This window comes from Montipora foliosa, chromosome 3 (assembly GCF_036669935.1).
Source record: "Montipora foliosa isolate CH-2021 chromosome 3, ASM3666993v2, whole genome shotgun sequence".
NCBI lineage: Eukaryota > Metazoa > Cnidaria > Anthozoa > Scleractinia > Acroporidae > Montipora > Montipora foliosa.
This window is the reverse complement of record NC_090871.1, coordinates 4126087-4143834: the sequence shown is the minus strand read 5'-3', so window position 1 is coordinate 4143834 and position 17748 is coordinate 4126087. Positions and strand designations below refer to the sequence as shown.

General features: G+C 40.7%; 1 protein-coding gene across 1 annotated transcript in view; it reads left to right on the top strand.

Annotated features, from left to right (window-relative positions):
* LOC137996518 (Golgi-associated PDZ and coiled-coil motif-containing protein-like) overlaps positions 1-11133 on the top strand; it is a 20951-nt gene extending 9818 nt beyond the window's left edge. The window contains exons 5-7 of the mRNA XM_068841957.1: positions 29-282; positions 6081-6224; positions 10588-11133. Of these exons, the coding sequence (XP_068698058.1) occupies positions 29-282; positions 6081-6224; positions 10588-10900 (711 nt within the window). The 3' untranslated portion in view covers positions 10901-11133. The remainder of the gene's footprint in view (positions 1-28; positions 283-6080; positions 6225-10587) is intronic.
* The last annotated feature ends 6615 nt before the right edge of the window (positions 11134-17748 follow it).

Sequence of the window (17748 nt, the reverse complement as noted above, 5' to 3'; positions counted from 1 at the left end):
GAAGACGGCCTTGTTGCTATATTCGTAGGGCGGGAAAGAACATGGTGTGCCCATCATTGTTTCTGAAATCCATGAAGGATTGCCAGTGCACAGATCTGGTGGGTTGTATGTTGGTGATGCCGTACTAGCAGTGAATGGTATTGATCTACAAGAAGCCAAACACGGTGAAGCAGTGAAAGTTTTATCTACCGTGCATGGTGAGATCACTTTAGAAGTGCTGTATGTAGCGCCAGACGATTCCAGTGACGATGAGGATGCTTGGGAAGAGGATGAAACACAGAGGTAATTGCTATTAATGATGATAGTGGCAAAGACTATAAAAATGAATGATCGTGTGAGAAAACTGTTGTTCGAAATGCGGCGCCATTTTTTTCACTTTCGCGTGACCCGAAAGTAAGAAAAAGTAAAGCCGACTTCGGCCTCCTTGGCCTTTTGTGTCTACTGTTGTCGGTTCTGTTACGTTAGTAAGTAAGTAGTTAAGTTGAGTTCGGGAAATGATGGAGCAATCATCGACATCATCTCGATACTTCGGAAATCCACTGTCCATGCAATTCGATAAGTAATCAAGCTCAAACCATGTGCTTTTTGTTGGCCTTTCTCACATGCACAAGAAGGTGGGCACTCTGAAGGTGAGTTCCTCGTATTATTTGAATATTTCTTTACTCATTGGAACTTTAATAGACTTAGGCACAGCTCTCACTCGTGTTTTAGGCGTTTCGTTATAAAGTATTGTTGAAATACCACTTCGAGATAATTTAAGGACGTTCGCGCCAATTGTTTCTGCGCATCCTTACTGCGCACACAAATGCACACGCCACGTCATACACGAGCGCGCGCGCGAAGTAATAAAATGAGAACTGATAGGGCAAAAGGCCATTGCTATAGCTTTGCCTGGATTTAACGGTCTTGGACGTTCGGTGACCCCTATTTTTCTTTCCAGAATCGGATTTTATTTACAATTATCTCCACGTTGTCCAAAAATGAACAAAAAAATCAATATGGGAAGTTCAAAAAAATTCAAGATTTCTGCTCACGGGACATCAAATCCTGCCATCTTGCGGCTGCAAGGCGCGTGAAACTGTGGTCGCTAAATGCGAACTTGATCTTTAAGGAACCTCACCAGTTGACTAAATTCACTTAATTAGTCCACTTAAACAATATTTGGCAGAGAAGATTTCACTTCAGAGATTTAATTGCAATATATTTGGGTTTACAGACACTGGCCTTATTCGATAACGAAGCCCGATTTTGTCACATTTTGGGTGTTTTTCCGGACATGTTCTCTCCAAAACGAAGTCGGTGACCCCCCATTTTTTTTACATTTCTGACATAACTAACTCATCATCTTACAGTGGTAAAAGTTTCAGAAGAAAATCAATGTTGAAAAAATTTCGCGCGAACGTCCTTAAGCTTGAACTATCATTGCAGCCAGCAGTGGGAGGAAATATGGTTGCAAAACAATCACATGGACCTGCGATGTTTGTCTGCAGGGAAGCACATATGAGACCTGTGCCTGGGTTTAGTGATCATGACAATTGCGCTAATGATTTTGATATTTAACAATTATTCTACGAGGGCGCGCTGGATATGAAGTGATAGATAACCAAGGAGACGCATAGCGCCGAGTTGGTTATAGTCATTTCATATCCAGCAAGCCCGCGTAGAATGATTGTTTTAGTAAAAACTTCAGGAACAACAACTCTTCTTTGGTGTTCCCGGAGGTAGTATTGTCGACTAGAGCATCGATTTCAATTCTGTCAATTCCGGTCCAAAACGGCTTTTGTCGGCCATTTTTTCTCCAAGCTGCAAAAATGTTTTCAGGTCGCTTTATTGCTGACGCGTTCCTTGACCACATTAGGTATAGCAGGTATATGAACTGATATCCTGTGTCCGGCGAGCCAATGAAAATGCTGGAAATCTGACATCCGTAGTTCAGTTTTTAATGATAATATATATGATGCATCTGTAAATACTAGCACCAGATTGATCATGTGACTGTCAGAAGTCGTCAATCAATTCAATCAATCACTTTTAATTTAAACTCACACAAACATTAATTTACAGTGTTGGAAAAAGAAAAATAGAATATACATATGAATATTTACAAATCATTTAAATATTGAAGAAGATACATAGTACTAATGAAATATTACAATTGTGATTAAGAAGTAAAATGTTAGGGGGAAAGAAGAAAGGATAAATGGTAAACAAACAGTTTTAATACAAGGTTGATTGTGAAGAGTTTGGGACACCTAAATAGCTTATGAAACTAATCGAGTAGGTGCCCCAAAGGAACTAAATTTATCAGAGGGAATACAGAGATAAATAGACAATTTATGTTAAAAGTATTTCTTTAAGATCTAACTATTCAAAAAAAAAAATTTAATAATATATATATTAATAAATATTAACAATAATAACATATCAACTAAGAACTAATAATATTATTATAACTGTCTATAATATTTTATTATATTATATTCGGTGATGTCACCCTGACAAGAGTAATGAGAGGCGCAGAATGCAGCACTGATCTCGGCTTAGTTCGCACCTTCTTGAAACTTAAAATGAAAGCACCTATTAGAAAGAGTAGCTTGAAGCCTGCCAAATACTCGACGTAAGTAAGCTAAACAACCCAGCTCAAAGAGAGCTGTTTGCACATTCCATGCATTGGGCTCTAGAAAGTGAACGGGTGCCCGAAGAAGTAAATAAAATGGTCTTCTCTGGAAGCTGCAGTGTTTAATAAAGCTTACAATGTCCTTGGACCCGCGAATAGGAAGCAACCTGACTGGTTTGCAGAAAACATCCAAGAGTTACAGCACCTTACAGACCGCAAAAACACAGCACTTTGTAACATGCTAAGCCGTAACACTAGGGCCACCAAGTCTGAGTTCGCATCTTCACGATATTCACGGCAATGACACGGCAACTCAAAAACGACTGGTTGTTAAACAAGGCATGCCAAATCCAGTACTATGCCGATGGAAGGACTCTAGAATGTTCTATCGTGCAATAAACGAGCTTTATGGCCCCTCTAGTCGCGGTGTAGCACCTTTCCTATCTTCTGATGGCCAAACCCTGGCTGGTTACCAATCATGAAGACATCCTGAAACGCTGGTTAGAACACTAAATCGCCCATCTACAGCTAGTGTTGATAGCATAGAATCTAATGCTCAAAATCCTATTCTTAATAGCCTTTCTGCCCCGCCTACCAGGGAGGAAGCCATAAAAGCAGTAAACACTCTTCAAAATAGGAAAGCTACTGGTGAAGATGGTATTCCAGTCGAGATTTTCAAGCATGGTGGTCATCTGTTCCTTGACTCTCCACTACTGGCATCTTCTACACAGTCTGGTGACGTACATTTGGAGAGACGATTTTGTCAGTAGACAAAGCAATCGTGGTACTGCTGATATGATATTCTCTGCGCGTCAATTACAAGAAAAGTGCATTGAGCAGAACATTGGGCTGTATGCTGCTTTCATCGACTTAACAAAGGCCTTTGATAGTGTACCAAGGGATGCTCTGTGGAACATCCTTGCAAAGCAAGGCTTACCATCTAAGTTCATTAATGTCTCAAAGCAACTGCATACTGGTAAGCATGCCCGTGTATGTATCAGTGGGAACTCTTCTGAGCGTTTCTGTGTAACTACTGGTGTTAAGCAAAGATGCGTAATTGCTCCTATTCTCTTTACGCTGTTTTTTGCTGCGATGTTGGATGAGGCCCTCTCAGGTTCAGCTGAGGGGATTCTGATCCGTTTTAGGACAGATGGTGGCATCTTCAAGCTAAAACAAAAGTTCATTTTCAACTTGTTCGTGATTTGCTTTTTGCTGATGACTGTTGCGTCTTCGCACACACTGAGGATCATCTGCAAAGATTAGGGAATCATTTTTCCTCTGCAGCCACGAACTTTGGTCCATAAGTACTCAGAAAACAGAAGTCATGTATCCACCACCTCCAGGCCAGGCCTTAAATATCTTTGTGGATGACTGTAAGCTGAATGACACTGATGCCTTTACATATCTCGGGAGCGTTCTCTCTGAGGATGGACAATTGACCTAATCGGCTAACTCAATGTTGTACCCAATTCAAATCTCCCGGGACTAAGATTCTTTGTTTATTGTATTTGCATGATAATGTAGTATTCATATTTAAATGATATGGAAATACCCGGAACAAAACGTTTTATTCCCGAACGGTTTGAATTGGGTACAACATTGAGTTAGCCGATTAGGTCTATTACATCTAACGTAGCAAAACATTTTCCACAAGGAGAAATTTCTGGCTGCTTTTCTTGGGAGATCTGAGCGTGGAATCGAAAGATCTTCCATCGGACCATCATCATTTCCGTCTCCCTTTCGTCGATGCAGCCATTTTTTACGAATACGATGGGGTTCTTTCCTGTCGCAAAAATTGGAGTGTCTTTGTTGAAGACAATATCCTTTGCGTAGCGCGTTTTCGGGGCTGGGAGGTGAACTAGTTGTCCTTCCAGTAATAGCAGGAAATCGTGCCACTGAATAACTGAAGGTGACCACCTAAAATCGTTCAAGAAAATGCTTTTTCAGCGCCCACCCATGCAAAACTCGTAGATGCTGGGTTTGAAAAAGTGTTAAAAATTTTGTTTAGTGGGTTAAGCAAGAAGGTTTTCCCCGCAGTTTTTCTACTCCCGCGATCATAATACTACGATACTTTCCCCGTCCTTTCTGTAATAGTTCCAGAACACATTGGGCGAAATACTGGGCGTTAATTTCATTCCTTTCTAATACTTCTTCTGCGCATGCTAACCAGTGGCCAGAACAGCCTTCTGTGCACTCTCCCTGTCTAGCTTTTCCTTGCCCTGTCCAGATCATTTGTCGAATGTTCCATTTCCCACGCGGTGTCTAAAACTTCAGAAACAACTTTGGCGCCTCGATTTACTATGAACTCTGCGATGTCAGTTTTGCCTTTGAGTTTCTGCCTTCGAGTTTCTTGCAAGAGCAAGCAGCTCAGTCCGACACTTTATGTTTTTAGCTAATGCAATCTCCGAAAGTTCATATGAAGTCATCCGTTTTTTCCTTCTCTTAGCTTTATTGTTATCTCCATCTGAATCCGTGCTAACTTGAGCGTGATTATGGCCAACGTCGGCCTCATCGGAAGTGTTTTGGCCAGCATCGTGGCCCGCTTTCTTTTTACTTTTAGACTGGACGGCGATAGAAGCCATGGTCGTCCTCGGAGGGCCTGCGTTCGTTAAATCTGGGTGATCTAAACTCTGAATATGATGCTTTTCTTTCTTTGTGACGTACTTCCATGTGCTGTAATAGTTGCAGGGAATCTCAGAGAAATGGACCGAGATCCCACAACTCTCCTGTAAAAATCTGTTGGAGGAAATCCACCGTTTGTTTCGGTCCAACTCGATGGCCATGTGATAATGAAACCTCGCTGAAATATGTTGTTCGAGCGAACAACATCACTGAACCACATTAGAATCATTAAAGGACTGGAGAACCGCATCGACAAATGATCTCCTTGTTGGAAAGAGTTCTTCGTCCACTTGGCTGTACATTATTAAATAAACTTTGCGAACAGAGCGTGCATCCAATTCTTTACTTGCTGGTACAAAGATATCGTTATTTTCTTCCGATGAAGGTGAATCTGACTCGTACTCTTTGATCATATCCATTCTGTGGTATCACCTTGTGATGAAATAGATCAACGCAACTGAAATCGCGTGCTTTTACTACGTGAATCGGAAAAGCTTTAATTTTGACTTTCACGTCTCACAATTGTGCCACGACCAATCATATCATCAAATGAAACTAAAAGCACGATTATCATGAAGTTTTGCGGCTTATCTATCTCAAGCATGACTAGTTTTCTCTCGTGACACGAGAAAATTCCACCCAATATTATTTTTCCACATTATTGTAACTCGCGCGGTAATTATTCAAGTCAAAATTGTTATTCTGTGATTGTTTCAACACCACTGACTTTGTGAAAAACAGTGGGCATATGCAGTCTTTGACTCTCTACTTTTCCCTATTGCCAGGCATCCTAAACGAGACTGGTTTCGTTAGTCATGTATCTCTCTCTGTTTTTCGTTAGGTACAGTATGCTTGGTAGAGTGGAAGACCCTGCAAATGAACTCGCTAATGGAAATGTGTACACGACAAACTCAAAAAGAGATCCAGCATCATCCCAGAGCACAGTTGCTCAAGATATAAGCAGTGAAAATCACATTCATCAGAGGTCAGTGTTTAAGGCCGGGACACACTAGGCGACAAGTCGCAGCGACAGGTCTCTGCGAGAAGTTTCTCCGTGTGTACTTCTTGCAAAACAAGTCGCTGCGACACGAAGCCTGTTCGGTGCGAACGAAAAAAGGAAAAATATTGGTGGAGATTTGGTGAAGTCTCTTACCACGTCAGAAAACCATTCGCGTGTCTTTATTTTTCTTCTTCGTAGTCACAAATGTGCATACCCCACGGATATTGAATTAAGCTGCGACCGGGGATTCTAAGTTTATGCCCTTCAGTATTTCAAAACACCCTTACGGCGGTTAGAGCACCCACACTTCCCCCAGTTTTCTGGCATTCTGAAAGCGCGTTTAGCCACTCGGCCACGGTGACGTAGTTCTCATTTTGCGATGAGAGCAAACGTTTAATTTGGAATCCTTTCCGCCCGCGATCATTGACACAGTATTAAACGTCTCTTCTGAAAGTATTTTACAAGTGGACAGATGATTTTTCTTTGAAAACGGCAAGCTTTAAATGTAAGGATAATTTTCTACGCTATTTCTTGATCTTGCTTCGTTCTTGTGTGTTCCACTGTAAACAATATTGCATACTCCGAATACTCCAATTGACCTGTTTCTTGCGAACCAGTTTGTTCAGTCGTCCCAAAACATTTTGTGAATCAAACAAGTGTTTTGTGAATCGAACCAGTATGTTCAAGCGGCCATTGTGCCAAGCATTTAATAATCGAACCAGTGTGTTCATTTGGCCATTCAGTAAACACTCGCTATTAGGAAGCGCTGTTTGGGAATTCCAACGCCATCCCTCCCTATGTAGAAATAAAAAAACGTGAAAAGAACATTACGAAAAAGCCTTTAACCATCAAATTAAAAAAGAAATCAAGGTAAAAAAAAGAACCGAAATGTGCATCGGCTTTCCCGATATGAGTTCAATCTGGGGTTCTTTCCCGTGAATAGCGCACATCCTGGCCGTGCACCACAAAGACAATCAATTACCATGTGAGTTGTTAACGGTGTATTAAAGGTATGTTCGATGCTTTTCTAGCTTAGATGAAAGTTGCAGGCCGCGAACGGTAGTGATTTTACGATCATTTAAACTTAGAGCAAGACGCATGGGGGCGTATAAGCAGATGTACTATTCGGGATGTACTGATTGTGTAAAATGAAATGATGTAACAGTTTCATGTTAGAGCGATTTTCAATTGAGTGTCGAAAGTAATTAGCGAATTACTGTGGTTTTGCATTACTTCACTCAGTGATTGGTTTAAAGTTCTCGCGCCACTTTTTCAACCAATCAGAAGTAAAACCAACACCAATCGTGGCTCGCGCGTGCACGTTTTCCCGCGCTTTGTGTCGGCTACGTGTAATTACTTCGAGTTTTGATTGGTTTACTGGATTGTCTCCGTCCTTTTTGATTGGCCAAAGTAATTACTTTGGTTTTGGTTTTACGACACTCATTTGAAAACCGCTCTAAAGGTTATTGCTTGTAATTGACATTGTCGTCAGACAAGCCATACGACAAGCAAAAGTTCTCAGCGGACGAAGGCAATAATAAGTATTGTTTATGGCAGCAAGATAGTAAAATGCACGAACTTACTCAAGACAAGTATGCCTAGATCTTAAAGAGTTTGTTTAACTCTAGCTATCTTAGCGGTCAAACCGTCTGTTAGCCCCCTGTGGTCTTAAAGGGTTAACAACTGTTTTGACAATAAATAACTTCTAGTTAAATTACGGATTTATTTTTCTGGTAATCTCTCGCCATTTTCCAAAGTTTACCAGCAGTTGTAGTTCACTGTAACTGGACAATTTATGTTAACTGTTTGTACATCCCACGGATACACCCTGTAGCCGTCTTGTTTTAATTGATGTTATCGTTGAAGTAATGGTTCATAGTGAGGTGATAGCAAAAATCGAAAGATATGGTTGATATGGGGCCCTGTGTGCTACAGGTTATAGATTTCTTCATCCCCCCTAGGCAAGATAATCAGACGTCGTGACCTCCAATACCATCTCTATGAGAATGACTCGTAGCTGTATGTCTCCTTCAAGACGGAATCGTACGAATGGTCTTTACTTGGCTAAGTCCAAAGTTGAGCTCTGCGTAAGAGACATTGATACTTGGATGTTGCAAGGTTTAAAACTCAATCAAGACAAATCCGAGCTGCTTGTTTTTTCCTCGAAATTCCGTGTTGCACCGGCCTGAAGTGGACTCTGCTGCAGTTGTTTTTGAACTGATTTCACCGGAGCCTAGCGCAAGAAATCTGGGGGTAATCTTGGATACACATTTGTCCTTGAATGATCATATTGCAAAAGTGTGTAAGACTTCTCACTTTCATCTTAGAAATATTAACAATATCAGAAAATTCCTAACAACAAAAGACGAACAAACAAAAGAAGCTAATGAGAGATTTTTTGTTGTCGTCCACCAACATGGCAGCGATGACGTCACGTTAAAACCTCCTATGGCGTAACACGGAAATCTTAATACGGAAATCTTAACACTTGCTTTTATCAGCTCAGTACTGGACCACTGTAATTCGTTCTTGTATGGACTGCCTGCATATCAGTGAAATTAAGTTACAGCTGATACAGAATACTGCTGCTCGCGTCGTTTCTTTCGCCAAAAAATATGATCACATTACACCTGTACTTTAAAGTCTTCCTTAGTCTTAGTCTGCAAAGCACTAAATGGCATGGCGCTCTCTTACTTAAGTGATATTTTACGCTATAGAATGTCTACACGGATGCTTAGGTCTACTTCGAAGAAGTTTCTTGCTGTGAGTCGAACTTTTACCAAGTCTTACAGTCATCGCGCGTTTTCAGTCGCCGGCCCGAAACTGTGGAACCAGCTTCCATTGAATATAAGACAATCCAGTACCATGGGCAGTTTTAAGAAGGAGCTAAAAACTCATTTATTTATAAGTTAGCTTATGATACATGTAACTTTTAAGAAATAGGTTTTTATATTCAGCCTTTTAGTCACTTTTTTGACATAGGAATTTTGTAAAGCGCCTAGGGCAAGTAGTGTTTAGGCGCTATAGAAATAAATTGTATTATTATTATTATTATTATTATTATTATTGGACTGCTTTTTGTCGATTTAAGAGAACTCTGTTAGTCACTATGATTTTGCACATGCACTACGGATGTCCAGCGGTCACATCACAATTCCGATGCGTGCTCTGTCGATCCGACCGCACTGATGGAAGTATGACTTTACAAGTGCACGGTTGGAGTTCGTCGTGGAAAACTTAACCATGCCAAATTCAAATTCATATGTTGCTGGTAGCATTCATCAAGGTCACGCACGATTAAATAATATTTGACGGGGAAGACAGTGTGTATTTATGAGTTTTTCAGCGTTGTTATGTACTCAGAATTTGCCGATCAAATTCTGGACTCCCCCCACCGTAGATATGATACTTACGTGATGGACTCAGATCGACTTCACCTCGATGGTCTTGGAAGTAGATCCACTGTTGTTTTATTGCATCTACGTTACATTTACTGGTACTGTTACCTTTCACATAAAACTGATGTTTGTACCCGCAATGCCATGTTACCAAATCTCCCAAAGAGTAATATTGTTCAGTTAATTGTTATTTTAGTCATAATAAACTCTTGATGAAAATTGCATCTGTTGTTTCATAAGTCATGAATCGGACTTATTGAGTAGTTCCAGCGAGAGTGACCTTGGAAACTTATCACCAATACAGTTGGTCTTGGTCGTGAAAGAGTGTGCCTGGCCATGATGCTCCCTATTGCATCCAACATCATTAATGTTTGCCCAGTAGCTACTCGCAATATTTCACTTGTCATTTGCAACTTCTAGCATATGGATTTTGCCAAGCCTAAAAGCGGAGCTTCCGGGTGATTCGTTCTTACAATAGGTTAACCTTTCTTGAGCCTGCGATCCAAGCGAAACCTAGAACCTGGTCAGCGGTCAACTTAAAAAAAAAGCTGACCTCTATAATAAACTCTAAGCTTGAAGCTGCCATATGGTCACGTGATACTGGTCATATTCGCATACATGGAGGGGTAAACGTACTTACGGTCGTACGGTCACCAAAACCAATTTTTTTCCCACAGATGGGTTACCATATTTTCTTACCCATGGTGCTCTGCGCGCGGAGCTCCGTTTGCCAAATGTGTCGAAAGTTGGCTGTCCAATTGGTTACCATCTCTTTCAATTTATTTTGATACAATTTTTACGAAATTTTATGTACATGCATGCGGATGTATATATCGATCTTCCGTCAGTCTGTATAGGACGCCTGTGGCAGCCGTGAGGGTTTCATGCTCGGCTTTTAGAGCCGATCAAGATTGATCAATTTAACATGAGGGATTTGTTTGTCTCCCCAGTCCTCAGCCATCTCCCCGTACTCAACCATCACATCCGGGTTCAGCTCAAGCCGTTTGTCTGTCTCCGGGATCAACTAAGAAATACAGCAATCCTGCAATGATACCAGAAACATTTTCAACAACAGTGGATAGTAGAGGAAGTCAGTCACACTTGTCAAATTCACGTTTAAGTTCACAATCTTCATTATCACTGGCATCGACAATCTCTCCGCAGCAAACCGGATCCTTAAACGTAGGACGACTAGAGCCTTTGATACAGGTTCCTTCGGAAAGCCGCGAAGCAAGCGCAGAACTATTTTCTCCAACGACATAACAGCAGTGAGGGATAAATTACTAAGAGAAGATAGCTGACACTACTAGTAAACAATAATTCGTGTTCAGTTACACAAATTAGAAGTTCACGAAATCATTCAGAGTTTTATAAATAATAGTAATGAAGCAAGTAAAAACTTATCAGGCAGACAAAAATTACGGGTACAAGATGTATTTATGGGCTGATGGGTACAGTAAAGAAAAAGTCGATGACAGGTTTGATTCTGTCTATCCTGGTCAGTTGTCAAATTTAACACGTAAAAGCGAACGTGAAACCGAAGAAGCCGCTGAGACTTAATTGCCGGTAAAACCTCATTAAGGCCCCGTTGACGTGAAAAGAAGTTGTTCTTGATTGCTTCGTCACTCGCCAACATGAGCTATCTCATACTAGCCTACGTCTCCTACACCTCTTTGCAAAACGCAGGGAATCGTTTCCATAAGAATCCCGTTAGTCGCTTTGACAGCGTAACTGAGATACTTTGACGGTTCAACTCGCTCAAATTAAGATATACTGAGCAGGCGCAGGCGCTGTTGTCAGCTGTTAACTCTCTTACCGTATTTACTCGATTTAACGCCGCAGAAGGCAGGATAAGTACCAATAAACACCGCACCCAATCAGATTAATGCGGCGTTTATTCGAGGATTGTAGGAAAAATAAAACAAGTACACGTTCAATTTTCTAACCGTTTATCAAAAGCCAGACAATTGCTATTCTATCTCAGCAAAAAAACGAGACATCGGAACTTTAAACACGTTTCTTTTTCCAGGTTCTCTGTATCCCACAACCGCGCTCGGTCTTAGAAACAAATTGCGATTTTGAGACGGCAATACCACATTATATTGACGGCTAGTTGGGAGAAAATATATTCCGTATTGGGCGGAGTCGCGAAGCGACGGAGCATAATACGGAATATATTTTCTCCCAACGCCGTCAATATAATGTGGTATTGCCGTCTCAAAATCGCAATTTGTTTTGTATCGCGATCCATCATTTATAAGAATAAATAAAACTGTAAACTAATCAACCCTCAAATTTTTCTACCTGCGAAACGTATTTGTTTGATGCGTACGTCAGCAACCCAATTCAGTGCAACGACGTCAATTTCAACATTAGAACCAATCACAGGCCGCAAAAGTGAGACGGCAATACCACGAAATATTGACGGCTCGCGCATAGGCAAAACTATAAGAAGATCGCGATACTAAATGTTATTTTCGAATTCAACATGGCAGAGGCAAGGTTATATCTCGTCGGATCTACTTGAATGTTCATTCAGAATTATCTGTTGAGTTTTGGGATAGAAATACTGCAGGAAATTTGGAAACAACTCGTAAGGCCGCGCGCGGTTGTGGGATACGGCGTTAAATTTTTTCTTCCCGATTTAAATAGTATGTACAAATGATCTACCGTAATTGTTTTCAGTGATTTAAGAAATATGATTTTGAAATAAACGCCGAATCAGACACACTCAAAATTTAATAAACGCCAGGGCGTTGAATTAAATAAATACGGTAAACGGGAAACCCCTTTTGTTTTAAAAACCGACTCGGAGGGGAAGGTGGGTCACATACCCGGGAAAACGTTTTCCATATAACTGGGTCTAGGAAATTGCTTTTTTGCAAATATTCAGTTGGGTTAAGTGATCAAATTGTGTATTTTTAGAAGAGTTAAGAGATCAATAAACCATGAGATTTAACGCTTTGTGGTCTTTTTGTTTCCGGAGTGATTTTATTTCTTTGTGTTTGTTTTAATGTGCGGATCTTCCTTTCTCTTTCTCTCCCTAGAAAACTCTGATGAAGGGTTCCGCAAAGGAAGTCCATTTTGAGACTTCCTGAATTTCTCCATAGTTTTTTATCTTTCCGCTTTAACTCAATTTATTGATTAATTAATGAACTGAATAAATTGATTTGTTAATTGCTCAGTTAATTAACAATTAGACCCGTAGCCCGCAAGGCCTACGGGTCAATAGCCCATAAGGCGAAGCCGAATGGGCTATTGACCCGTGGCCCTTGAGGGCGAAGGGAAACGCTAAAACTATAAAAACTAAAACTATAAAAAGTAGCCGATTCTTGGGATAATTATGATACTTTAGGAATCCTTTTACCGGAAGATGCAGCCGCATTATGTATGATAAAGCTCCGCTGGTATCTCTGCGTTTTACCCACTGAAAACGTTCGCTTGTACATTAAAGATCTGGAACAGCAGTTGCGCGTAAGTAGCAAGTAATGAAGTTTGTGATTACTTTTGTGAACTATGTAGCCACATTATGTTTTGAACGATGTCATGAAATAAACGCTCTGTTAATTTTTGCCTTCTTATATAAAGCGTGACAAGGCTTTTTTCTTAAGAGCCGCTGCATAACTTAAGTCCGGGTAAATAATCGTTAGAGCGCGCCTTTGAAGTATGCCGCAGCCGGAAGTGGAGAAGTTATGTATTTTCAACCTGTCACACTGATCATAAATTTGTTTATTGTATACCACCATTGCGCTATTCACCGAATTGGAGTTGAATATTCCACCTTTTGTTTAAAAGGTATTGTAATAGTATTATAATCTCGTCAATAGAGCCTAGTCTGATCTGATGAATGGGCGTGGTCAGACATGCGAAAAAGAAAAGTGCTCTGGGGTCGAGATTCGACTTCAAGTACGGTTGTGACAAGAATGGAGACTCCAAAATAAGGGGAGACACTTAATTTTTTTGTATATAAAGTACCGAAACGTTCTTACTATACCCTGATGATGACAATGTCGAAAACATTTGGTTTTTAGGCTTGCAATTAGTTTTTTTTTTGACCTTACTATATTTCTGCAAAGTTTAAATATGGTGTCACCAGAACAATTTATGAAAGCGAAACATTTCGAGTCGGCGCTTAGACCTAATCACTAGAGATCAGTGCTTAACCCAGCAGTTATTCTCTGCCTAAACAGAGTGTTGTTTATCTGCTAAAGCGGGTTAATAATGAGGTTGTCAGGTATTACCACGTGACTTCACCAAATGTTACATCCGTATATGTGTCATGAAGTGTGTCACCTTACTTTGGAGTATCCATACCTTTCATAATCCTTCAAGTGCGAGTTTTTTGTTTGGAGCACGCGCAGAAGAATTGGAGGAAGTAACTTTGTAAGTGCGCATGCTTAGAATCAAGACTCGACCTTGTAGTTGCACACGCTCTACAATCTTAGACTTGCAAACAAGTCGACTTCTGCGCACAAGTGCGAGCAAGCGAAACGAGCAACGAAGTCGCGAGAAGTCGACTTGTCTCGCCTGTAGGGATTCGGATTTCATTTGCATATTTGTTGGCGCGAAAATTGTGGCAGTGACCGTTTACTTCACTGAAATAAACAGTTCTCAAATGAAAATCAAAGCAGTAGGTTATGTAGAAACGGGATGATAAAAGAAAAACACTAACCCTTTTGCCTCAAAGTGAGCTTCGCCTATGAGCACAACTTTGATTTTGCTATTCAGTGCGAATAAAATAGAACAATAACAGCTAAAAAGCACCTCGGGACTGGCAAAACCAAGATTGCATTTTCCCTCTGAAGCTTCCTTATACTCCGTGTCAGAACTTTCAGGGCCTAGAACAACAGCTTCAATTTCCTTCTTGCGAAAACTTGGGACCTAATCTTTCATTAGCGAAACCAGACGGTAAATAACGAGGCAAACTAGACAACATCAGCTTCCCCACGTTGAATGAAATTCAACGCGAGACTTTTTCCTGACCTGTCGGGGCGATCTTTAAAACATCTCGGCCGCTTAAGTGACTACTTTTCGTTGGTTATCTCTAATTTAATTGAAGCCAAGCTTACGTAAACCAAAATCACTTCCTTCGTATTCATTGCCGTACTATTTATTCCTGGTTGCTCTGATGTGAATTTCAAATGACTTTTTCAACTTAACGCTCTCTGATTGGACTTTAAACTACCACACCGCTGACACACCGCCGACAAGTGAACCTTATAAGGAGTATAGTAATTTTAAAAGCATGTTTTTCTCTTTGAGTCCTTTTTCTTTGTGGCAGTCGATGGTTGAAGGTTGGTTAAAAATGCTGCGTAAGAGAAAGTTCAGAGAATTGAAAACTGCCGATGAAGAAAAAGCCTTGTTGGACAAATCCTTTCCAAATTCAACACGATATGTCACAAATTGGTCTTTTTAATATTTTTGGATTGTGACAAAATACAGGGCTGAATAAACAAGTAGGGAACGAAAAAGCAGGGTTCGACGTGGAACGGGACAAAATCCAAAGTCCAGATACGAACATTGTTAAGAATGATGCGTATAATTCAAAGGTATTTTTGCGCGCTTAATTGAATATGCGGGAAATGCAGATCTTAAAAAAGGTTATTGAAATCCAAAAAGAAAATTGGGAGTAACCACGCATTTTTCGAAGATAATTAATCAACAATATTTGTAAAAAGCTTTAAAATAGAAAGCAAGATATGGCGTTCTTTTCCACATTGAAGCTTAATTATCCCTGAAAATGCGTGGTTACCCCCAATTTTCTTTTTCAATACCAAGAGCACTTGTTTAGTTCTGCTTTATTTGCATAGTTTTGAAGCGCGCAAAAATATCACTGTATTATTAAGCGCCACCTATAGGAAATCCGAGTATCTCGAAATGCGCATAACGTATGCGCAATAATAATAGTAGGAACCATCCTCAACATGACGGCATAGTCGTTGAATTTTTTGGTTGCCAAAATCTGTTGAAGAAGTTTGGAAGGAGGATGGGTAAATGTATCCGCCCAGAAGTTTGTAAATTTCGATGAAAATGATTAGGACGATCACTAGTGACCTTTATATAAAAATCGGAGAATAACAGCACCGGTGGATCAGTTAGTTGAGCATGATGTCTTGCGGGAGGTCGCGGGTTCGAACCCCGGCCGGATCAACCCTGAGGATCTTAAAAGAACTGAGGAGAAAGTGCTGCCTTTGTAATGACATCTGCAAATGGTTAGACTTTCAAGTCTTCTCGGATAAGGACTATAAAGCGTAGGCCCCATTCCACAAATATCTTCTATGTTCATAAGTTCCCTGTGGGACGTTAAAGAACCCAGACACTATTCGAAAGGAGTAGGGGATGGAGTCCCCGGTGTTGTGGCCGTCCTGTTATCTCCAGCAGAATTGGCCGGCTTGGCAGTGATGTCTTTCAAAAGGCTTACGGTGTATGAGGCCACCTAAGCAGAAACAGCCGTAAGTCAAAAAGGGACTTTGCCGAGTGCTGGAACATGTAGGTGTCGATGTAGATGCATTGTTTGCACATTCAGAATTATCATAGATTACCAGGTATAAAGGTTCATACACATGACGTTTTATCTATGTTTTGATAGGCTGTTAGGCTCATAAATTATTAATGAGTTTGAGAAGTGACTTGTCAAAAACGACTGCGAGTGTTTAATCAGGGGTTCCAAACACCGAGAAACAGATGACAGCTCGACGCCGTAGGCGGGGTGCTTTTGTTGTTTCGAGGTGTTTGGAACCCCTGATGAAACACGAAACAAGAAACACCTTTTTTTCACTGAGTATGAGTGTAATGTGATGATCTTTTGTTTTATCAGACAAGTGACAGTAATTTTAAAAGTAGCACTTTTGAATAAATTTACATAATAGGTCGTGATGGAGAGCGAGTCAGAATCACGTCGTTTTCGCCTGCCAAAATCGTTTTCCCAAGAAAGTGATTCGGTTAACGCGGCCGTTCCACTTTCAACGAAATGAAAAACATAATTGGGCTGTTAAAACTTTCGCCGAATGGCTGAGGTTAACAGAGGGGCAAGTGCACGAACTACACAAGGTTCAAGCCTTGAGTGCAGACATTGCTGAAATGGATGCTCTTTCGTTGAACAATTGGGTGTCCAAATTCGTTTTAATCCTCTCGATGCTCATAACAAAAGGTACTCCGAAAGTCCCCATTCATAAAAGTTCATTAAAAATCCAAGTGTCTTGGTCAGTACGTTGATCAGTTTTTGAACTCGATCGTATCTTGATCTGTAGTTTCATTGGGTATCAATATACATGTACCTGACCAAAATGGGGCAATCCGATTGGCTAAGAGCCGTATGAATTATTAATATATTTGAGAAGCTTAGATAAAAGAACCTTGAGGTCTTTTGAAAGCGACACTTCACAATGTAAAAAGAAAATGCCCATTCATTTGTCGTACTTGACACAATGAGAGAATGAATGAAATAAAATTATGATTTTACCAATTTCCTTGTAGTTTCTCTTCCGCTCTAAAAATCATAGTGGAATTTCGAAATAAATGAAAACGTTATTCACCGTCCTAGGTGAATAGCCTGCGGCTTCTCGAGCCGTACTCAAGCCCTCGGGACGATGCATAACATGTATATCTCCGGGAGTATGGCTCCGTGTTTTTGTTTTCCCACCATCTATTTATGCACCTCTTCCTGGGAAAAACACGGGCCTTAACTTACAGAACAGTCCTCGAACTTGATTGGTAATATAGGAGACAGATGGGTACAAATGTCAGCTTCCCTTAACGTCTGCAACTATGTGACGTCGTATGAACGCATCTGAACGCATCTGAGCGCGACAACATAACTTCGCGTGATTCCTCAAATGAGCACGTGGTGATGGCGCGCCTCAGCGAAACAGTAATATTCAAGGTGTGGATCATCACACAAAGCTATATTCGTGTCAGGCCGTGATACCCGGCGTTCATATATAGACGTCGTGAAGTTGCAGACGATCGGCTTTCGGCACGCTACTGATAAGGGCGTCTATCTCACCTTGGCAGAAATCCACATGTCAAATCAATGGGCTGACAGTATTCCTCTAGGCTTTGATTTCCTTTTGGTGACGATAAAGGTGACAGCGCCTTTCAAATTCGATCAT